This window comes from Anabrus simplex, chromosome 5 (genome assembly GCF_040414725.1).
Source record: "Anabrus simplex isolate iqAnaSimp1 chromosome 5, ASM4041472v1, whole genome shotgun sequence".
Classification (NCBI taxonomy): Eukaryota; Metazoa; Arthropoda; class Insecta; order Orthoptera; family Tettigoniidae; genus Anabrus; species Anabrus simplex.
The window spans coordinates 47,297,031-47,321,756 of record NC_090269.1 but is presented as its reverse complement, the minus strand read 5'-3'; the positions used below and the strand labels follow the sequence as shown (position 1 = coordinate 47,321,756).

Genomic DNA, 24,726 nt, shown 5'->3' with positions numbered 1-24,726 from the left:
CCGGACAGTGAAGTACTGAAAGCGTATGTACGCCAGTTTCAAGACTTTTCAACTGACGGAAGAGTGTTGTTTCGCAAATAATGTAGCACAGTCGTAACCGCAACTAAAAAGTATCAAATTCAACATCATCAAACAACGAAACACAGTAAATTGAAATAGATATTGAAACAAAATCACCAGCCCCTTGTAACCACTGCTTTAGTTAAACCTGGACAAACACGAAGTAAATTCAATGAATATCTGTGCAAAGCATTTGTATCTGCAAACATCTCATTGGCTAAGCTAAACAATAAGAACTAAGTTCAGTTTCTGCAGCAGTATACGAAGCAACCAGTCCCTGATGAATCAACAATTACGAAGAATTACGTTCCTGAACCTTCATAAAGTAATGTTAGGTAAACTAAGGGAAAAAGCCGATGGAAAATATATTTGGGTCTTACTAGACGAAAGAACGGACATGGATCAAAGATATGTATCTAACTTCGTGCTTGGAATTTTAGGAGAGGAAGAAGAGAGAGACAGATCATATCTACTAAATAAGGCTGTGTTTCCTAAGGTGAATCACTCAACAGTTGCTGCATTTTTCAATGATGCACTTTCTTGTTTGTGGCCATCAGGCATTCTTTACGATCATGTTCTCGTGGCCTGCAATGATGCTGCACCTTACATGTCTAAGCTACGGGAGGTCTTGGGACATTATATCCCAAGATGATACTCGTCACATGTGTAACACATGGACTTCATCGAGTCGCTGAAGCAGTCGGGGCTTACTTTCCTGAAGTAAGCGCGTTGATCACTACAGCGAAAATAGCGTTCCTGAAGGCTCCAAGTCGCAATAAATTCTGTTTGGATGCTGTTGAGGATGTGCCGCTCCACCTTCACGACTTCATACAAGATGGGAACGTGGCTCGCTTTTTTTTTTTTTTTTTTTTTTTTGCTATTTGTTTTACGTCGCACCGACACAGATATGTCTTATGGCGACGATGGGATGGGAAAGGCCTAGGAAGTGGAAGGAAGCGGCCGTGGCCTTAATTAAGGTACAGCCCCGGCATTTGCCTGGTGTGAAAATGGGAAACCACGGAAAACCACCCTCAGGGCTGCCGACAGTGGGGCTCGAACCCACGATCTCCCGATTACTGGATACTGACCGCACTTAAGCGACTGCAGCTATCGAGCTCGGTAACGTGGCTCGAAGCTGCTGTTTATTATGCCGATTATTTTGAGGTAGTAAAAAGGTAGTTGAAGACCTCGATTCTGAAGAAGCTGCTGTTATTAAAGAAGCTCAAGAAGTCTTGACCAAAGATGGTGTTCGAGAACAACCTATATTTATTCGTACCAATTTGCATTGCATACCTTCGGCCATCAAGAAATTGCAAGAAAAGGGACTGCCTGCATATATTAGTAAAGGAAATGTTGAAGAAGTCGAACGATCCCTAACCAACCTAACTAATCAAGTTTTCTCGGAAAAATTGCAGAGTGTAGTGCTAAACAAACTCCGATCTCCTCAAACTTAAAAGGCTTTCTGGAGTTGTTCAAGGCAAAGGCAAATTTGGTAGTGCACCGATACTAGAAGTCTTTGATTTCGTCAATGCTGCAATCGTGGCATGTGATGTGGAGAGTGTGTTTTGGGAGTACAAAGTCATTTTAAGCGAAAATAGGTCGAAGTTTGTGTTTCAAAACCTATTACATCATACAGTGATTAAGTGTAATCAAGATGTTTGAATTTCATTGACAAACTGGAACATTTTATTGTGGAATGGTACGCATTTTAAATTTATTTTGGCGATGTTTAAAGTGTAACATTAATTTCTTATATTATAAACCGGTAATTGATATGAGATACATGTTTGTTTTTAATGCATATTTCAATATTTTAGCGCATATTTTGACATTTTAGTGCATACTTGCATGCATATTTCAGCATTTTAAGTGCATAATTATCCGAAGTCTGACCATGACTATAACGTAAATAAAATATCCCCACGTCCCACTAACTACTTTTATGGTTTTCGGAGACGCCAAAGTGCTGGAATTTTGTCCCGCAGGAGTTCTTTTTACGTGCCAGTAAATCTACCGACACGAGGCTGACGTATTTGAGCACCTTCAAATACCATCGGACTGAGGCAGGATCGAACCTGAAAAGTTGGGGTCAGAAGGCCAGCGCCTCAGCCGTCTGAGCCACTCAGTCCGGCTATGTAGTCATCTTTGAGCATGAATTCATAACGACTATTTTGGCGGATTATCGTCGTTGATTTGAACAACACTTTTCACACTCACTTACCAGTCCAATTAAACATCTGAGGAAAAGTCAGATAAATCGAGCCATTCAAGGTGGTGTGTTATAAGACTGACGCAGCGTTTCAGCCTAAGACGAATTTTTGTTATGTGTACTCGTGTGTCAAGCAGGCGGTATACGAAATCAGGGAGAAATTTTGTCAATGAATCACAGTTCAAAGTCAGAAAATCCAAGCTGTGAGATTTGCCAACTAGACCGCCTTTTTACGCTAGTATAAAGAGGATTGTGAAGGATCGCTGAAAGTTTTAGATACAGTCTTGATGACGGAAAAAACATGATAAAAGAATAAAACATTGTTAAATAAAGGAAAATAAATGTAAACGTATAACGTCAGATGAGGCAGGAAAATTCAGCTGAATAAATCTTAAATATGAATTTTGTTGCTACCAATCAATCACCACTGATTTGTATTTAGGGCAGTCGCCCAGGTGGCAGATTCCGAATCAGTTGTTTACCTAGTCTGGTCTTAAATAAATTCAACTTGGAAATTTATCGAACATCTCCCTCGATAAATTATTCCAATCCCTAACTCCTCTTCATATAAATGAATATTTTTCCCCAATGTGTCCTAGTGAATTCCAATTTTCTCTCCATATTGTGATCTTTCCTACCTTTAAAAACGTTCCTACTACTAATGTCATTCAACGCCATGTTTCGACTGACAACTCAGTACATACCGCTTAGTCGAACAGCTCGTCCCCTTCCAAGTCTTCGCAGCCCAAACTTTGCAACATTTTCATCACATCACTCTTTTGTCGGAAATCTTTCAGGACAAGTCGAGCTGCTTTTCTTTGAATTTTTTCTTTCCAGTTTTCGAGTAAAGTAATCTTGGGGAGGGTCCCATACACTGGAAGGGAAGTAAACACTAGGAAGTACTCTATAGAAGTAAACAGACAAATAACGGTAGAAGTACAGGGGGCAAAAAATGTAGACTAGCACAGAAACAGTAAATTTCCTCTGAAGGACAGATTCCTCATCTCAAATATATGTAAAAGTAAGTCGCTCCTGCAGGCGTTTGAATTGATTGCCAATAGTAGAAGTCAAGCACGGACAATAACTGGAGCAGAAATAGTAAGTAGAAGGCATTAGAATATGGCGCGCAGTAGGTGAGACAGGGTCAAATAGCAAGAAACAAGAGATCTGGTGAGAAGAGAATGATTTAGTGACTTTGGGCCGGGAGGAGAGGGAGGTTAATTGGATGCATCTTGATATATCAATGAACGTCAACTTCGTTTAAGTGGAGAGTGTGTGGGGTACGAGCAGTTGGAAGAGACTGAGAATTAAATAACCTACAACAGGTTGCAATAGTCAACGAGAGGAGCCTCCGTGGCCCAGACGGCAGCGCGTCGGCCTCTCACAGCTGGATACCGTGGTTCAAATCCCGGTCACTCCATGTGAGATTTGTGCTGGACAAAGCGGAGGTGGGACAGGTTTTTCTCCGGGTACTCCGGTTTTCCCTGTCATCTTTCATTCCAGTAACACTCTCCATTCTCATTTCATAGCATCTATCAGTCATTAATAAATCTCTTTGGGAGTGGCGACCCCCATCGTACTAATAGCCTATATCTGCTTCATTCATTACATCCCTGACCCGGTCAATGACTGGATAACAGGTTGTAGGTTTTCATTTTTCATTTTCAGTCAACGAGAGTTGGTGAGATTACAGGAAGACAGGATGGCATAGAAATCTAAATCGAAACAATAACAATGCACAAACCTATAAAAACATTCAGTCAACACAACAAAAAAATATTCATGGGGCTGTTGCTAGCCTGGTGCAGCCCTTCTTATGCAGACTCTCTGACGAGGGTGGGCGGTATCTGGCATATACGGAAAACCGCGTGTTACTGTGCTGGAGGATAATGTCGTGTGAGATGTTCGATTTGAAGGGGTGTTGAACTAGGGGCATTAATTACTTATAAATAAAATCCCCGACTCGGCCGGAAATCGAACCCGGGGACCTCTGAACCAAAGACCACGATGCTGACCATTCAGCCAAGGAGCCGGACAAAACAAAATAACTATGATAAATATCAACATCGATAGAACACATGCAAACTGTTTTAAGTTGTGCTTGATGGTGCACTCATGTTGTACGAAGGCGATTTATTAGCTCTTCGTGTGACATGATGAGTGCTCAGAAAAACGCATGTGATGGGATATCCACGATAATTGCTATGCATGAACCGTGAGCGATAGGTATGCTAAGATGACGCAGGAGACATGGATACGAGTCGAGTTGTGAAATACAGGGTGGCCCGAACGGTGCGCTGATTTGTTGTAATTTGGAGCGTTCAGACTTCACAATCATGACCGTGTTGGAAGCAGTGGACAAGGGAAGTAATTTTCTGGTCGAGAACTCACGAGCCTTCTTCCAGCAAGATAACGAACGCTCTTACGCACGCAGTTCAGGCTAAAGTAATTTTTCAACGCTTCCTTGATCTGTCTTGGACATCTGATTTGCCACGCATAGAACAGACGGGTCAGAGTGACTCCGATAAACAACCAAACACCCAGAAGTGAGGCTATTTGGTTGTCAGACAGGCACAAACAGATTCAATACAGATAGCTCAGTATTCGAGAGATATGTGGCAGCTTGACAGCTTGTCCCTACCAGCAGCATTTCCAGAGGCCTAGTAAAAGGCGATCGTTCCAATCTTTACATTTTGTGTCAATAACAGCTCAAAAATCGTAACTTTTGTTTGTAGTAGTTCCAGCAGAGACAACGGACTGCCTTTAACGACAAGTCACGCTTTTCTTCAGTAGCAAAGTCGCCGTGCCCCGCCGTGCCAAAGTTACGAGGATCACAGGTCAGCGCTACAATCCCTTTCCAGTGACATACATAGTTCGTTAGTAAAGTCTTCGTAATTTGACTGCACAGTGGTACGCTGAAGAAATCCAGCCGTCCATGAGGTACCATTTCTGATTGAGAACCTAGGAGCCTTCTTCTAGTAAGATGACGCTCTTGCGCACACATATCTTTCAACACTTCCTTGGTCTATCTTGGACACCTGATTTGCCACCCAAAGAATATTTATGAGTCCAGAAAGGACATTATCTTCCGCCATGTCGAAAACTTCGTTATTTTAAGCATAACTTGCAACAACTGTAGCAAATCTACCGCAGGATTACATACGTAGGCTGTTTGATTCCATTTACGATCAATGTACGTACCCAGGCACGAGTGGTCCGACAAGGAGCTACAGGAGACATTCTGTACCACTGATGACCGGAACATGGCTTTGATGCAAAGACATGATTATTTCTTCCCCTCGGCACAATAATAAAAATTCGTTTGAATCCAACGTTCTTTTTAAGGTGGAGAAGAGGGGATTGATTATTTGTGTTCTGAATGTGCGGCAGAGGATTGCAACATGCTTAACAAAAAGCAGACGTTTCGGAGTACCTTTCCTTCAATTAATTACGAAAATTGTTCAATATAAGCACCGCAATAATTGAAATAATAGGGCCTATAGATTTTTTCGCCCCAACTTCTTCTTTCTCAAAAATGAGTCAGAGAAAAACTGCATTTCCTGCTTCTCTCCAAACACGTTACCGACGAATATACTGCATGCAGCATTTGTCGATAAACAGCATCTTGCGCCAATACTTAACAATTCTATTTTTTTCTTCAATTTGCTTTACGTCGCACCGACAAGGGAGACGATGGGATAGGAAAGGGCTAGGAGTGGGAAGGAAGCGGCCGTGGCCTTAGTTAAAGCACAGCCATAGTATGTGCGCGGTGTGAAAATGGGAAACTACGGAAAACCATCTTCATGGCTGCCGACAGTAGGGTTCGAACCGCCTATCTCTCGAATGCAAGCTCACAGATGTGCGACTATAACCGCACGGCCAATTCCCTCGGTAAACAATTCATTCTGTACGACGTTATGGTCATGGAAAACGTGCGCAGTGATATAGAGGACCAAGAGATTGGTCTCGTCATGGCCTTCGAAGGCGAAGATTGGTGGGTAAACATACATCATTATAGTTTCCCGGACTTAGCTAGTTCATTAGCAACTAAAAAACTAGCTGTCACAACAACCACGTTTTCGTGTTTCTTCTCTGTGAAAACTTTCTGTTGAGAAGCCAGAACTCTTTCCCAACACTCCAGTTTATGTTCACGCACCTATCCACCGAAACCTACTCTCTGTGGGAGGAGCGATAGAATACACCCGCGGTATCCAACGTCTGTCGAAGAAAGCGACTAAAAGCGGGACCGGTGGCTCTCAACTTCGGAGCGTAGGTTTATGACCACGGTTCCCCTAACTGAGTCTGCCTTAGCTTCCACTTACTTGTGCCAAACTCCTCATGTTCGTCTTTCCTGATCGATCTCCATTGGTCAATTCTTACTCTTTTCCGACCCCGAAGGTACGAAATAATCCCAAAAATAAGGTTTCCTATTTTTTATAAATACATAGACCTGTTTATTTCAAAGACTTTAATATTACTTATCTAGACTCACAGAGCGCGCTGATGCTATGCGGAATATTGAACACTTTCGCGCATCGCCATGTTGCGGGCGCTTCAGCTTCGAATGCATGGCTAGCACGTGGTAATGTTTACAGACCCTTGCATGTTTTCGATTTGAATCATGCCTGTTAGTGAATCTGTTTTAGTATTATATGAGATGGAGTGATAATATATTGTCAAATATTTTTCCAGGAATGTGTGATCTGATATATTACAGTAGTTTCGGCACTATTAGGCCTAAAGTGAGGCCTTACCTGTGGAATGGAAAGATATTCACGAGGGTGAATTCGTGTTCAGCCTTCATTTGTACAGGTTGCTATCGGAAGGGATCTGCTATTTCTTTTCACATGTGAGCAGAAATTGAACTGTTATAAAATAACTTTAATTTACCATAGGGTCTAATCGAGAACCAAACATGCTATAGGGTGGTTGATTCAGAGAACGCATGGACATGAAATTTAGAATATTTAGGCTTCTTCTTTTTGCCTTTTTCCAATTAATCGGAGATAGTTGTTTAGAACTAAACAGCTGTTCTGAAAAAGGCTACATATTTTTCACACAAACCGTGTTGCGGTATTACAAATTTGATAAACCTGTGCCTAGAATCCGTAAGATATGATTGATACAACTTGATAAAACCTTTTAATATTAGGGTAAGGTATTGTTTCAAATTATCAATTATCTGAAAAATGATTTAATAGTATCGTATGTCTTAATTTTTTCTAATTTCTCCCATTTACTTTATAATAAAATAATACAATTGTTAATACGCTATTCCAAAAAATCTGGCAATATAAAGTGTAAATAAAGCTCATTACAACCTTGCCAATCCTAGTCTGCAGTAGAAAACGCTAATCAAATTAACTTTTCACTATGATATTGATCTTTTTGTTTGCAAGTGCTTTACTTTCAGTTTCATCTATTTTATTTCTGGTGTAAATCATGGTGTTCATATCAGAGAAAAATTAGAACGCACTTTCAATTTTTATGTGCTCAGATAATGTTAATTCTGAATGAGTTTGTAAAAGCAGTAATATTTAAGAAGATAATATTATAAGGAGGGTTTTACATCTTAAATGATACCATTCTTACTTAAGCCTAACCGAGCGAGTTGGCGGGGCGGTTAGGACCGCACAGCTTTGAGCGTGCATCCGGGATATAGTGGGTTAGAACCCCACTGTCGGCAGCCCTGAAGATGGTTTTCCATGGTTTCCCATTTTCACACCAGGCAAATGCCGGGGCTGACTTTAATTAAGGCCACGGGCTCTTCCTTCTCATTCCTAGGCCTTTCCTATCCCATCGTCGTGATAAGACCTATCTGTGTCGGTGCGACGTAAAACAAATTAGTAAAATAACTTAAGCCTAAACCATGCAGTGCAATTCAAACCAACCCTAGACATTCATTCCATTTTAAGAAATACACAATAAAAGACTAGCACTGGTGTAACAAATGTCAGGCAGCGTTTACCCAAATCCAAACCACACAATTATGATAACTTCTGCTCATCCAGTTACGTTATTTCATATCCAAACCAAACCCCATGGCACAACAGGCCCGAAAGGCCACGGCCTACCAAGGAACCGCTGTTCAGCCTGAAGGCCTGCATATTACGAGGTGTCATGTGGTCAGCACGGCGAATCCTCTCAGCCGTTATCTCACCGTCAGATAGCTCCGCAATTGTAATCACGTAGGCTGAGCGGACCTCGAACCAGCACTCAGATCCAGGTACAAATCTCTGACCTGGCCGGGGATTGAACCCGGGATCTCCCGGTAAGAAGTCGACACGCTACCCCTACACCGCAGAGCCGGCATTTCATATTCAGAAAATGATAAAACATGTATCTGATTGTTTTAGGAAGATTTCTGCAGTCATGTACTTTTTAAACAATGTGTTCAGAGAATTGAGTAAAATTTGCTGTAGGCCTAATGACTTATCAGAAAGGAATCATAAGCTATGTACCTTTCATAGAAAGAATTTATTTCACAGGTTTCCTTTTTTGTTGACATTGAAGCTTATTGTTATCGGTTTGTAAATATTTATGTGTTCTCCAGTCTGCTGAGAGACAGGCAATTTTTATCTCACGATATGAAATCATACTTAAGTTGTAGACTGCTTTTTAACATGTCTTCTTATTTTCAATAAAGCTAAATTGTAGAGTCTAGGTTTTTCAAGAGACATATTGTCACGTGATTCTCATCCTTTGAGTCTGGCATTCTTGCCATACGTACAATGTTCGAACACATCAGTTACAAACATGACCCTTATATTAAAGTGAGCGACATGATAATTTTCGAAGTACCGCTAGTGTATTTTTCAGTCTTCTTATTCAGTCTGCTAAAGTTTCTTTTTAGGTGCGACGCCTATGGGCTATCCAAAGGATTTGTGTAGATTGTTCAGTTTTTATACAGAAATATATTTTGATATTACCACAGTCTTCATATTATGTATATTAATTGCGTGTGTACACGGTAGTCGGTGTAGGCTGTCATTAATTTTGTAGGGCGGATATTTTCATGTGTGCGAAATTTAAATTAAAGCACGAATTCCATACGATCTTCGCGTCAAGCTGAGGAGCGCCCGCAACATGGTGGTACGCGCATGGACATGTCTTCCCCAGTCACACGCTTCTGCGCAGCCAGCGGTGTGGGGCCTTGGTTTATTTCTACAATGGTTTACATAATTTTACAGCTTGAACGTATCGAACTCACCAAACTTTCGCTCGCAGACAGCAAGATCAGCCTGAAAACGGAACCATGTAAATATTATTTTGTCTGTGAACTCATTTTTTTCGAGCTACCCTACATAGTAACTGCGAAGTTACTGCATTAGCTCTGCAACGAATGGTTTGATATCTCTCATTATACTATCCCTAAGAGAATGCACATCCTAAATATTCGTACCCGAAATTATTCGCCCGATTATATTTTGTATTTCCCACTTTGGCATTCCATTTCTTTCATGTATTTCCAACTGAAATCACTTACGTTCTAATTTTTTATGTCATACCCTCTTAGTTTCTAATCAAATTCCAACAAGTGTTGGAAGCAATCTGCCATTTTGATCAAGTCTTGAATATAAACCAAATCGCTTACATTTTCACACAATTGTACACTCAACCGCAAAAAAATTGGCCGGCAATTAAATATGTCATTGTATACATTCTCCAAATACCAGGATATTCGTTAACTATGGATAGCCGGTGGCCGAAGAGATGGTACTTCAAATTGTACCACCCGCACAATATGTTCATCCTAATTCAAACAAGAGGATTTTGAAAGTTATCTTCTGCAACGGCCAATTTTTGTGCGGTTGAGTGTACATGGCAGGAAGTTTAGTTTATTGTTAGATGCAAACCATACTACCATGTTGCGATCTGAAAGCAAATGTTTACAGGGTTGTAACAGACTATCTATAAACACTTACTTTAAGATGTGATATAACCTTTATAAATAAGCATTTATAATCAAAATATTACACATATCTTAAGCAATAATATATTTTTGTAGAGTGTTAACATTTATTTGTATAGTTCCTGCGAGGAGATTTCGGCAATATATTTCACTTAGAGTACATAAAATATGTTCCGGGGTTATCCGTGGAGCAAAAAGAGGTTAAAGAAGGTGCTGGGGTGAATGGGTCTAACTATGATGTCAAGAATTGAATTTAAAACATAAACTGAAGGTTATATTTTTTAAACTTCAAACATAACAATTTTTCATGGCAATATTACAGGTACAAGTAGCAATCATTAAACAAGATGGGGAAAGATCCAAGATTCAGAATCTTAACTCTTCGGACTTTAAGCCCCCAACTTTACATTTCCTGAGCAGCTGCCCCAATTAATAACCGACTAACTTTATTGGATATTTTTGATAGATGATCAACTAAATTACTCGCCCCTTAGCATGATCTTTTAACTTGAGAGAAAATAGGTCCCTAACTCTATTGTAGAAATGGACAAACCTAGCCTGTACTCTTTTAAGTTGATTAGGAGATGGATCACCCACTTCAAAAAAACTCACTACCGATGCTAGTTCAGTGGTGTTATCCGTGATATTGGAGAGAGCCTCATCAATTTCCTTCTCTCCCGAAGTTGGGATACTAATTGGTATTTCTAAATATTCCTTAAGTTTGGTTGTATATGCCGCAACCATGCCTCCAGATTGAACATTCCTAATAATAAGTAATTCATAAATTACTCCTTGTGCAAGTAGCCGGGATGGAGGATTCCGCGAGGGCCAGAGATGATGAAACAAAATTGACAAATTTAGAACATTTCCAGCGACGGAGAAAATTCTTATAGTACGATTCGAATGCTATGTTCAGCCGTCAAAAAGGGCTTAAGTGAGACCCATTCAACCACGCTCTGCTACCACTTGTTCCGGGGTATCCGTGGAGCAGAAAGAGATTAAAGAAGGTGCTGGGGTGAATGGGTCTAACTATGATGTCAAGAATTGAATTTAAAACATAAACTGAAGGTTATATTTTTAAAACTTCAAACATAACTATTTTTCATGACAATATTACAGGTACAAGTAGCAATCATTAAACAAGATGGGGGAAAATCCAAGATTCAGAATCTTAACTCTTCGGACTTTAAGCCCCAGCTTAACATTTCCTGAGCTACTAGCTCAAATTTACAAAAGAGCACAAATTTAAACAAGGACAAAAATCCCCTAATTCAAAGAGCACTTGCTCCTAAAATTACAACATCTAGCCTTCAAGAGGCATTCATTAATCTTACAAAAACTTTGAAAAAGAGCTAACAGGCTCTCAGTTTTCCAAGCCTACTCAAGGCAACATCAATTTACAATTTCTGGCCACTCAAGGCACAACTTACAATCGGAAAATGATTATAACAGGGGTATTTAATACCCAACCTACTGGGACTTCATGGAAAAATAACGGTTAAATAAATGGCTCGAACACAAAATGAATGGAGGCGAATACTTGCACTCCTAAATATGAACACTTAAAACCTAAAGGGCACTAGGCCGATGAAACAGGGGCTATTCCCAAACTACTTAGGTGACTCGTGTGTTAGGTCATCAGCCCAGAGGCTGGTTGGATCCTCAAATAGCACCACCAAAGGTTATGCGGTTATAAGGAAACCACAAAAACCAATGGCAACACCAAAATGAGGCGTACTAGGCAAGACGAGGAGTGAGGTAGTTTGCCATTGCTTTCCTCACTGGGTCAGAAAGTGCTATTGCAGCACGACTGACCCTATGAGCAACACCTTTCATAATACTCAGATGCACTAGTCGTGCTCTGAATGTCATTACTCAGCACCACCCATACCCCAGCAGCTTCCATATTGTCACAGCCACGGATGAGACTGGGACTTCGGTGAAAGCTACACTTTACTCTGGCCTGCGCCAAGAGATGGATGCAAAAGTACTGTATCCATCAAGAAATAGTACTTTTGCATCCATCTCTTGGCACAATAAGGACAAATTAATGCATTAGGGAAAGGAAGAAAAACAGTTACAAAACGTAGTCACCTCAAACCAAGATGAAGGGGAGCTCGAGAGGGTACATCACTCTATATCCGATTTATAGTCAAAGATTTTATGAAACTTTTTACATTAGCCGGCAGAAGTTACATTTTTAGAAAAGAAGGTTACATAGTTAACGATTCTGACCTTTCCCTCGGGTTAAACTGCGGAGGTAGCAAGAAAGATGTTATGTGGCCATTACCTTGTGGAAGTACTGCTGACCGATGAACGAGGCCGCCCGCCTCCTGCTTTGACACACACACTTAGTAAGATGACGATCAAATGGCCGTGAAACGTGAAAAGCCGCAGTTTATAAACCCCCAGGGAAGGTTCGAGATCATTCAAGAGGAATCGGGACATGCCCTCTTAATTTTTATTGGCAGATACAAAGTGAAGAAGAAATACGGGATTGGTTGGAAATTAATTTCAAAAATTAGGGATTGGCTAGATTCAAAACTGGCGGAAAGAAAAGCAAGAATTGCCAACCCAAAAATAAATACGCATCAATCACTTACCAAAAACCTAGAAATACAAAACTTCTTTAAATCATAAGTTCTTTCCCTTCGCACCAGGGTGCATGATCATAGTTTTTAGTGGTGTCCTCTGTGAAAAAATGTCCAAACTTCTTGATGAAAGTCAAACAAAAACAAGGAGAAATTAACTCAGGTTAGGCAACTGCACAATAACAAAATTACATAATATTTCGGTGGTGACATCTTCTGATTAAAGTACTAACTTGTATTATTGGTTTCACATTTGATTGATAGAGGAGTTCTTTTAGGCGCTTAATTTGAAGGCGCGGTGTAGAGGTGTACCTCCTGGTACAAAATAAATAAAAAGTATATATAAAATATATAAAAAGTATTTACAGCCATTCATACACATTTATAAAACGAACACAATTATGCTATTTATTTTACGTCACACTAACTATTTTTACGGTTTTCGGAGACGCTGAATTACCAGAATTTTGCCCCTCAGGAATTAAACTGCCAGTACATTTACTGACGTATTTGAACACCTTCAAATAACACCGGACTGAGCCGGGATCGAACCTGCCACGTCGTAATCTTGTTATACTACATCATTTCTGGAATTTTAAGTTGCTACTGTAGGAAATAATCTGCTAATTAGAAGTTCAAACATGTTCAGATGACATCTGTACATTTGTATGGATTTTAAGAAATTTTCCCTTTTTACCCTCACTGAAATTTTTCAGTAATTAGTCCCTATTCTGAGGGAAATTTCACTCTATCCGGCAACTCTGGGCAGCGATTTATCGATAATATTTGTGAGCTACACAGTCCACGAATATTTCAATAATGTTGTCATGTTCTTCGTAACTCTTGATACGTAGTTATGTTGATAGCAATCCCTTATTAAATTAAAATGCTTTCTAACAAGCCAAATGTCCCTTACCTTGAGCATGATTGAAAAGCGCTAGCAGCAGGAGCGCAGCGGACAGCAAGTCCATCCTCCCACAGCGACAAAGAGTTCAGTCTTCGCTCTTCATCTTGATACGGTAGGGCACTTGGTGAACACACACACATTTATACACACATCCTACCACAACCTATCCTCAACCTGCAACAAAAAACCAATAAACAACATTAGTTCCTTTCTTGAAACAAAAATAAATAAGGACAAGAAAATTGTTAACTATGGAAATAACAAGAAATGCCGATGTACGTATCTACAGTATGTGGTGCCTAATAGACAGAACAACAAACAAATTAATTGAGGGTAAATCCTTTAATGCACAAAATAAAATGTTTGCAATCCAAGTGCCCGGACTGTTTTTAGCTAGCGGTTTGACGTTTCTCTAACACACATGATTTCAGCGAGGCTGGAACTGGAAAGGACTATGATTAGAAAGGTGCAGTTCAAACCCGCCATCTCCCGCATGAAACCTTGTACCTACGTGACTCGTATTGCAAAGCAAATTCGCTCGGTAGATCTAAAATGTAAATTTAAATGAAAAAAGCGGCATGATTTGTACAACTTCTAAGTTATCAAACATTCAAGCGATGAAGGTTTTACACAAAGATGTTTGTAGTGCCGGACTTGTATCGCGAGTTTTGTCACTCTCGTAACGAGTTGCACACAAAATTAAATGCATCTGACATGAGAATAATTGAAAGCCCATAACATGAAAGGATAGGTGTCGTGGTCTGGACATTTTGTTGTAGTATTCGCTATTTAGATGATTTCAAGGTAAGAGATGAGGAAGCGGTCAGTACTAGCTGCAGATACAGGAGTGCTTCTTTCATTAGCCAAGACTTGCAGAGTGATTGCTGAAAAACATAGTCTATCATGAAAATGTATGTAAATACATATAAATGTACTCCATTGGTAATAATAATTGTTACGAGGTATAAGTTACACTATTTTATGCTGCAAAGGATTTTAAAAATCTTCAAAATGTAATTTATTTGACAGCCGACCGCTGACCTGGACATTAATTGGATACGTAAGTGGGTGAATTGTTAGCGTACTGGCCTTCTGAACGCTCCGAGTTCGATTCCCGACCAGGACGGTTATCTTATTTGCGTATGGTTAGAGACAGTGAATTTTCCCAATAGGGGTATTACGCGAAATGATTATAAAGGGCAGTAATTCTATATTTTCATCTTACATGACTTTTAAACCATTTTGAAATGCGTTTTGAAAACGAGATAAAACACGAAATTCATACTAAAATGCTATATATATGAAAAACCAACATTTTTTCAATAAGACTTTGTTAATGATTTTTATTTTTCTTCTGGAACCTAAACCGAGGAGTTTGTGCACCCTTGCACTGCCTGCAAATGCTGTTAGCTGTTAAGCTCGAACGCCCCGATTTTGCCCAAGCAGCTCTGCATTGTATTTGAAGTTCTTCCAACACTGTAGATGCTAAAATATATTTCACTAATACCAAACAGAAACACGCAACAGCGAATATATAGCTCCAGACAGAGTTAGCGTCAGGAAGGGCATCCGGCCGTAAAACTGGGTCGAATCCATACCATGTGCCCACCTCAATAAATTGAAAAAAAGGCCAGGAAGAACAAGAATGGCGAACTTCACAGGCCGAAAATCCGTTTTTGAAGTGATCTTTACCGACCATATGGTCAGTTTTTCACTTCATCAGCGGCTAAGGATCTGGATTGATAGTAAATCATGTACAGAACCTCCAAGTTAGTGTACTGGAAACAAAGAGTAGTTCACTCAATCATTTCTATTCCTAATAAGCTGTAGAGAAAAAGTTCCGCAACCAGTCATCAAAACAGAAGGTTGTAATAGGATGCTACACATTAATAACTGCTTTGAGTGAAAAGTAATATTAAAACATAACAGTCGTCACAGTTATGAACTGTATTCAATGGAAGCTAATTATCTAGAATTTTGCATGTTAACAGGCTACGCAGATTCATTGTACTGTCAATATAGTACTATCTCGTCAGCAACCGATACGCTATAATTTCCATTAGACAATGCAACATAATAATATTGCACAGAAAGACTAAATGAAAACCCTGCTCGCCAAGCATCAATTCATATAGAGGAATAATTTCAGTTTAACTTTGTATGTTATATAATTTTGCACCAGTGTACGCAGGTTCACCGAAAATTTTGGAGAGGTCTGTCATAGGGATAAGTCTGGGTTTAAGCGCTCATAAATGCAATCGACTGCACCGTAAGACTGAGCACAGGAGGTGAACGCCAAACGAATGAGGGAGAGAGAGAGAGAGAGAGAGAGAGAGAGAGAGAAAGAGCTGAACAAACGTAAACACGAAACTCACCACCTTTTAATTTTTCTTATGGAGAAGCTAAATATTGTTACGAATAAAACTCCATCTGTTTCTTTACTCTAATTTATTTCAGGATGGCCTAATAAATGAATACACACACACACACACACACACACACACACGCACATATATATTGAAACACGAACGATTCTAACCAGTTATGAATGGCCACACTACTAATAATTATCAGTATATTTACAAATCTCTCTGCCTTATGGCGCAGCAAGGGTCCAGCCCGTTCCTTTACCTGGGCCACTGATCCTTACTTTCACTTTCCTCACCAAGTCTAGTCATCTCCTACAGCCACTGTGCGTAGACAGCTGGATTTGAACAGTGCTCCTGGCTATATAACACATGACGACTCTTCGTCGGTTCGACTCCAATGATAGTCCAGTACTTTGCACAATCCCATGCAGTGAACAATTGAACAGCTCAACAGCAGGACGATACTCACAACAGCGAACATTAACACAGGTCCATTTATCCTCACACTCACGACAGCGCGTTTCCTCGCTGGCTCACAGCGATCCTCAGTCCACAGAACCACACAGTACATTCTTTCGTTATGTCGCCTCCAGTTACACATTCACTGGTCTCTCCGACACCACAACAACAATTCCTGGTTCAAACCTCGGTGGGACACTAGCGACAGCCAACATCTCTGTCGCCCTCAGCCCAGCCACCGAACCTCAACTCACCGAGTCCCACACTGACTCCCCCACGGAGTCCAACTCTGACTCCGAGTCCAACATTTGACTGACTGTCCACGGCTTGTCTCCCTTTTTATAACTCGCGTGATTTGATCCAGAAATTTCACGATGTCACTAGAAGAAGAACATTCCCGTCGAATCTCCAAGGAACTCACAGGTAAGCCGGCCGACGAGAACAATACACTGAAAGGCCGGCCCCACCCCACAAGTCGGCTGGGAGATTCCAGGTCGTCACCAGCCCCTTCCTGGAAGTACTGAAAGGGGTTACTACGGGACTGGCACGTAACAATGTGTTTAAGAACATATAGTTGGGGACAAATCATGACGACCTCGCCTCACACCACTACTTTCCGGCGGCAGCTCGGTGTCTATTAGCGACTAATAGGATTTACTACCTCTACTGCAGCAAGAGTTGCCAAATCGGCTACTGCACTCTACACGAAGAAAGGGTAAATACTACAGAGAATGAGGAAGAAAGTGGTTTGGCAGCCTCTCCAAAACAAACAAGGATCACTTAGAGCTCGTTAACTCAGCAGGGTGCAGGGTGTGATTGACTACTGGCTATCAGCTCGCTTCCAGGAACTGAGGTCGAAATGTTTTGTCCCCGACTATACCAAACTAATACGGCCAGAGTTAAGTGTACGTTCCACTGAGGTTTCAGTCTCGTTTATTATTGTGACAATACGGAAGCTGCTGAGGAATGGTGCTGGCGGAGCCACGGTGCTGAGTAACGACATTCGGGACGCGAACGGTACATCTGGATGTTATGAAAGCCGCTACTCGTAGGTCAGTCGTGCTGCAATATAACTTTCTGGGCCAGTGAGGAATGTAACGGCAAACTACTTCACTCCTCATAATACCTTATACACCTCATTATAGTACTGCCATAAATTTTTGCGGTTTCCCTATAACCGTATAACCTTTGGTGGTGCTATTTGAGGATTAAACTAGTCTCCGAGCTGAAGACTTAACAGACACCAAACTAACTATGCAAACTATTGATCAAACATGCATCCGAACCCAGAACATACACGACACGCCAACTTTAAAACATGAAGAAGATTCTACAATAGCTGAGCACAGCTAACAAATTTGCATTTGCAACGCTGAATTCCCTACATGCGAAAAACTACATAAAATATATAGAACAAGTGAATAAGGAAGGCAGAACGTGGAAGAGAGATACAAGTTTATTGATTTTACGATTATTATGACCTGTCAAGATGACATTTGGAACCTCCCAATGTGTCATACACAAAAGTAATGCGAAGTTCTCTAAGAATTTGCGCGGGGGTGGGGGTGTTCTTTCACAAGCTGCGCGGATAGATATTACAAAAGGACAAGAGTCTAGCTCCTGAGGGAGCAACAGTTTCGTTTCTTTCCGCATAGCGCTGTAAGAATATAATCGGTACACTTCGAAAACTTCGGTGAGAGAGCTGTAGTTTCAAGCTGTGGCCCGTTATGATGGGGATGGAGTTAGGAGCGTGTTGGATCTTAAGAGTGGATCTTGTGAACCGGGACGTTGTCTACGATACAAGTAAAAGCCTCTGTATACGCGATTTTTCATGCACTAAATTGACAGAAGAACAGCAATTTAAATAGTGTCAGGCTATCCCTCCATACCTCAGCACGTTTCCAACTGACATTACGAGAATAATTTCCACACCAAAGCACTTTTTCATCACCTTTATGTCATCATCATCATCACCACCACAATTTCACTAGATTCTTCGAAGATGCAGGCGACTAAGAATGCCTGGGGTTATTGTAGAGAAGAAGTCTCGGTTCGCTCTCATCTCGAGTTCAAGATATTTTTTGAGATTAAAGAAACAGAGGGAGATGAACTGAAAGCACTATACCAAAGTCCTATACTCGAACTGTAAATGTGAATTGTCCAATTCACTAGCACATGAAAATGAAAATCCACAGCGTTTCCAGTTTCAACCGGCTCAGGAATGGAATGAATTAAGTCCCCATCTAACGGTGAGGATAGGAACTGTGCCGGCTGCCGAAACCTGTCGTGCTTCTTTGGGACCAATGGTTAATGACTGACAGATGAAATGATATTGGAGTGTTGCTGGAATGAAAGAGCTCCAGGGGCCCTCAACCTGGAAGCGTGGGTTAGCGATCACGGAGCCCTTGGCTGAGCCCTGGCGTTGCTTCTACTTACTTGTGCCAGGATCTTTACTTTTATCTTTCCTACCCGACCTCCCTTGGTCAACTCTTATTCTTTTCCGACCCCGACAATATTACGTTTATGAGACCTCGGGAATCTTCCATTTTCGCGCCCTTCGTGATACTTGTCTTTCTCTGACCGATACCTTTATTTTTCGAAGCGTTGGATCCCTTCCATTAATTCATCTGGTTACTGTTTTATAGAGGATGGTTGACTAGTTATACTTCCTCTTAAAATAATAATCACTACCACCTAGAATGAATGACAGGGAAAACCGGAGAAAAATCTGTTCCGCTTTCGCTTTTTTCCAGCACAAATCTCACATGAAGTGACCGAGATTTGAATGACGGAACCGAGCGGTGGGAGGCCGGCGCGCTACCGCCTGAGCCATGGAAGCTTGCCACATAAAACAAATGAATATAAAAAGCCAATCCTTAAACGAATTCCAGATAGCACAATGTGCAAAAGATAACTTACAAGCACCAACTTAACTCTTTACTTCAGTAAGGGAAGTAATTTACGTTGAAAACAAATTTCGTACTGTAAACGATTACACGGTAGTTTCTCGATTTGAGGCTTGGAAAACACTCAACCATTAGACCAGCTATACCATGAAAGGCAATGATATCCTTCATTGCATTCACAATGAAACAGCTGTGGTCCCACGAACGGAGGTATTAACAATTCGCTCTGCTCTCGGTTAACGTGGTCCTAAAACATATAATTTTGAAAATCGTTTATCGAGCCCATTTCTTCAAACACTACTGCTTTTCAAAAGCGGCCGCACTCTACAATTAGATAGAGTTTCTTTCCTATCAAATCCGAAGATGGATCCAAAGAGATGATGCAGGTCCATTTGCAATGTTTCTATGAGAATTTCAATTTCCTCACTTTCATTCCAGAGCCTATTGGAGATAGCGATGAAAAAATGAAATGGCATATGGCTTTTAGCGTCGCGATGTGTCCGAGAACTTCGGCTCGTCCGGTGCAGGTCTTTTGATTTGATGCCTGTAGGCGACCTGCGCGTCGTCATGAGGATAGAATGATGCTGAAGACGACACATACACCCAGTCCCCGTGCCAGGGGGATTAACCAATTATGGTCAAAATTCTTGACCCTGCCGGGAAACGAACCCCGGATCCCTGTGACCCAAGGCCAGCACACTAACCATTTAGCCAATGAGCAGGACACTTGATAGCGATGATAGCTGGTTTAAGGGACGAAACTCATCTTAAGAAATTGTACCTAAGTAAAGCATAGGCCTATAAGAAAGAAAAAAAAAAGATTTCTATTAATGACATACATGTTGCATAACATAAGGGCGCAAGAGGAAGTACAACTAGGCAACCATCCTCTATTAACACTAATTAGAGAAAAAATGGAAGGGGTCCGACACTTTGAAAAATGAAGCTATCGGCCGAAAAAAGACGAGAGCCACGAAGAGCGTGAAAATGAAAGACTCCCTAGGCCTCTCAAAACCTAATACCGTCGGGATCGGAAAAAGTTGACATAAGAGAACGGACAGGATAAATGAAACTGAGGAGACTGGTACAAGTAAGTGGAAACAATGCCAGGACTCAACTAAGGGCCCCGTAGTCGCCAACTACTACTACAAATGTTTTCATTCCTCCCCTGAAGGGGGAGGCGGGCCTCTTAGACGGTGACGCCATCTCTCAGGCCGGGAGATTAGTTCGGTGAAGGAGATGATCTGAGAAGGTGAGGGGGTTGGTGGCCGTGGCCAGCCGTGAGGTCCAGCCCTGTTCCGTCTCCCGAATGCAGAGGCGCAGAGCCACGGTAGAGCCGTGGTCACCCCCTTTCTGCTCGGTTGGCCGGTCAGGGTGCAGAGCTGTTGGACCACGGACCAGCCGTGGCCACTTACGGGCGGAGACCCCCCCCCCCTCTGAATCTACCGACTAGTCGCCAACCCACAATCGTAAGTTGAGAGCCCCTGGAGACCCTTTCAGTCGCCTCTTACGACAGGCAGGAGATACCGTGGGTGTTCGCCCCCACCCACAATGGGAGAAGAGCAGAGAGAAAACATAACTGTGTTGGGTTCAGAAGAAAATCTCGTCAGTTCACGAGCAATACTTTTCTGATAATAAAAATAATAATAGAGAATTAGAATACCTAATCAGACCAGTTCGGTTCTATCATAACAAAGTCTTCTTTTTCTACCGCTTTGCCCATGCCTGTGGGGTCGCGGGTGCGAACTGTGTCGCACATGTGGATTTGGCCTTGCTTTACGTTCGGATGACCTTCCTGACGCCAACCCTATATGAAGGGATCACTATTGCGTGGTTTTTTGTGTTGTCTGAACATGAAGAGGAAAGTGTTGGGAGAAACACAAACACCCAGTCCTCGGGCCAGAAGAATTAATCAGGGGAGATTCAAATCCCCGACCCGGCCGGGACTCGAACCCGGGACTCTCTGAACCGAAGGCCTTAACGCTGACCATTCAGCCAATGAGGTTCTATCATTGCACGGTATTCAATGCAAAACTCAGAGCCACGACAGACTAGCGGCGAGCTCATATTACCAGAATGCAGCGCATTAATGGAAATCAATAAGGGAATGATTTCCTTTCTCAGATTTTCCATTGTAAATTAGTGAGAATAGGAACTAGTCAAATAACTCTCGTTGTTTTTAGACAAAATAAATAACATTTTAGTCGATTAAACAGGAATAATAATAATAATAATAATAATAATAATAATAATAATAATAATAATAATAATAACTTTCGCATGCTGTGTCACTGCCAAGTAACATACCTCGATGGAATTTGAACCATACGTAGGAAGAACTGCTACAGTATGGTACGGTAGGCAATTGAAAGGAATATGCGATGAGATGAACCGAAATGACACGTTTATACAGAGACAATGAATTACACGCAAGTCACTGCGAATCATGGTGGTCCCCTGGACATCACAAAAGAAGGGATATGGTTCTTAAAAGGGTGTGTGCATGCTCTGCAACGTGGTCCCATGCTGGCCACAACATTGGTAAGGAGTTCTTGTGGTAGGGCGTTCCATTCCTCCAGCAGCGCGGTTGAGAACTGCTGGATGGTCGTTGGTGCATGTGGACGTGCTGTAATACGTCTGCCCAACATGTCCCACACGTGCTCGATGGAATTTAAATCGGGGGAACGGACAGGCCAGCCATTCGCCGAATATCCTTCTCGTACCAAGAGCTCCTCCACCTGCGCTGTTCGATGCAGTCGTGCATTGTCATCCATAAAAATGAAGTCAGAGCCGAATGTACCCCTGGAAAGATGAACATGGGGAAGGAGTACACTGCCACAATAACGTTGACCGGTGAGTGTACCCAGTTCAAAGATTTGGAGGTCGGTACGGCCATGCAACAATATGCCTCCCCACACTTGGACCATCAAAATGATCATGTTCGACAACGTTTCTGGGTGCATTACATGTTCCCACCTCTCGCCAGATGAGGGTACGAATATAATCACTACTCTGACTGAATCTCCTCTCATCTGAGAAGGGCAAGCGACCCCACTCCTCGTCGGTCCAGACCTGACGCTCGTAGCACGATTGCAAACGGTGCTGCCGACATGCGTGTGTCAACGGAAAACAACGTAATGGTCGTCGGGCAAACAGACCACCCCCGTGCAGACGCCGTGCCTCTGTGGAGCGTGAGGTTGGGTGCCTTGCAGTCTTGTTAAATGTGATTGTAAATGCACCCGCTGTTTGGCGTGAGTCTCTTCTTGCCTGTTGCACAATGTAGCTGTCATCTGCTGCTGTAGTTGATCGTGGGTTTGGAATGCCCTCCATGCGCGTGAAACAATGATGTGAGCAAGCCTCAAACTCCTGGTCTACACTCGTCACATTTCGTCCTTCTTCCAGTTTCCCGATCATTCTTCCCTGTATGAGGTCATCCAAACGTTGTCTCCGGGCCATGTTGTGATGAATAACACCACCACAGTGCACCGTAACAGCTCGCTGATTAACTCACACTGTCTTGTCCTGCTCTTTCAACTGCCTCGTTTTGTGGGGCCAGACCCATTTGGCGCTATAGTCGCGCTGACCTCACGCTAGGTTTCTATGGACATGTGGGAGAACTCTGGCAATATGTTCCCGCATCCTCATTCATTTCCACCGAGTTATGTTATGTTGCTTTATCTATCTCGTTCTTAAGTTTTGCACAGCAGTGTACTATCAGCACCACGCCAACATGTCGAGATTCATCCCTGGAAAGGGACTATCGGACATCCTAGTAGATATGATGAGACAGATCTAAGTCTCTCTGCATTTAAAATGTCACAAACGGCAACAGACTGTGTCAGATTTTTGATCCCGCAATCATCAGGACAGAATACGAACGCTTAACCAGCTGTATTACTCAAGCAGTTATGCCGATAGGACTGCATCGAATTTTCAACTCCTTTCGGGACAAATTTTCCTTGAATCTGAAGACAGTGTGATAGCAATCCAAGAACAACAATTCTCAGGAGAAATACCAACAGTTAACTTCGGAAATCCCGAAGTACGGGACAATAAGCGAATCATAGACAACGCCCTGCAACCACTTGTGGATATAAGCACTTGATCTTGCACCAAGAGTTAAACTTTCAAGGTAAGAAGGGTGTGTTTTAACTGGAGATGAGAGTTAAATATCCTAACATGATGATGTATCCTATTCCATCACAGTAAGCTGTTCCATAAATACTATGTTCCCACGGACATCCTATTACAAAAGTAACTATCTCAATGCAACCAAGGGAGTCGCTGATTGGCTAACGGATGTTAGCTCCATAAATCGCCCCGCGGTGTGGGGGTAGCGTGCCAGCCACTCACCTGGAAGCCCCGGTTTCTATTCTCCGTCAACTCAGGGATGTTTACCGGAATCCGAGGGCTGGTCCAAGGTTCACTTAGCCTACGTGAATACAATTTGAGGAGCTATCTGAAAGTGGAATAGCGGCCCCGGCCTAGAAAGACAAGAATGACGGCCAAGGGGATTTGACGCGCCGACCACACAACGCCTCTTAATCTGCAGGCCTTCGGCCTGAGCAGCGTTCGCTTGGTAGGCCATGGACCTTCAGGGCTTTTGCGCCATGGGGTTTGGTTTTGGTTTTGGTTACGCTCCATTATCAAGCACAGCAGCTCGTTTTAAGCAAGCACTCCTGCGCAGGCGCGAGTGATAATTTTGGAACAGATAAGAGGCATGACTAGCTTTGGCTTAGAGGCAGTGTCAACATTCCTGCTTTGTTATATGTCGGCCAGGCATGGTCTCTCAACTTCATATTTCGTATTTCACACTGTCTTGTGGACAATAAACGAAGGACAGAAAACGAGTCCTCTATGGTCATTTCACTGTCACAGATCATGTAACTAAACCTTCCCGATGTGATTTATAAGGACAAAAAAACAGTTTCAGGGAAACGATTTCCAATTTGAAGAAACACGTTGAGAGAAGGCATCCAAGATGATGATGAAGAAGAAGCGATACGTAGTTTTCGCGAGTGACGTATTCGCGAAACATTGTACACAGAGCAAGTAAATTCTGATTCAAGCCTTTTTAGGTCGAAACCTCATCATTTCACGATCGCGAGATGAGAAATAGTATGTCTTAAATGAAACTTACATTTTAATCGGAAATTTTGATTTTTTGGACGATTTTTTTTTTTTTTTTTTGAGTAAGTTACGTATCTGCGTAAGATTTAACAGAGAATGCTCAAATCATATAGTTCAGTGCTGTAAATCGAAAGGCAAACTACTCGTAGCTCCCGACCACGGCCAACTCGAAGATAGCCGTGT

General features: G+C 41.9%; 1 protein-coding gene across 1 annotated transcript in view; it reads right to left on the bottom strand.

Annotated features, from left to right (window-relative positions):
- wit (wishful thinking) overlaps nucleotides 1-24,726 on the bottom strand; it is a 503,764-nt gene that overhangs the window by 394,912 nt on the left and 84,126 nt on the right. Inside the window, exon 2 of the mRNA XM_068228016.1 lies at nucleotides 13,689-13,853. Within this exon, the coding sequence (XP_068084117.1) occupies nucleotides 13,689-13,743 (55 nt within the window). The 5' untranslated portion in view covers nucleotides 13,744-13,853. The remainder of the gene's footprint in view (nucleotides 1-13,688; nucleotides 13,854-24,726) is intronic.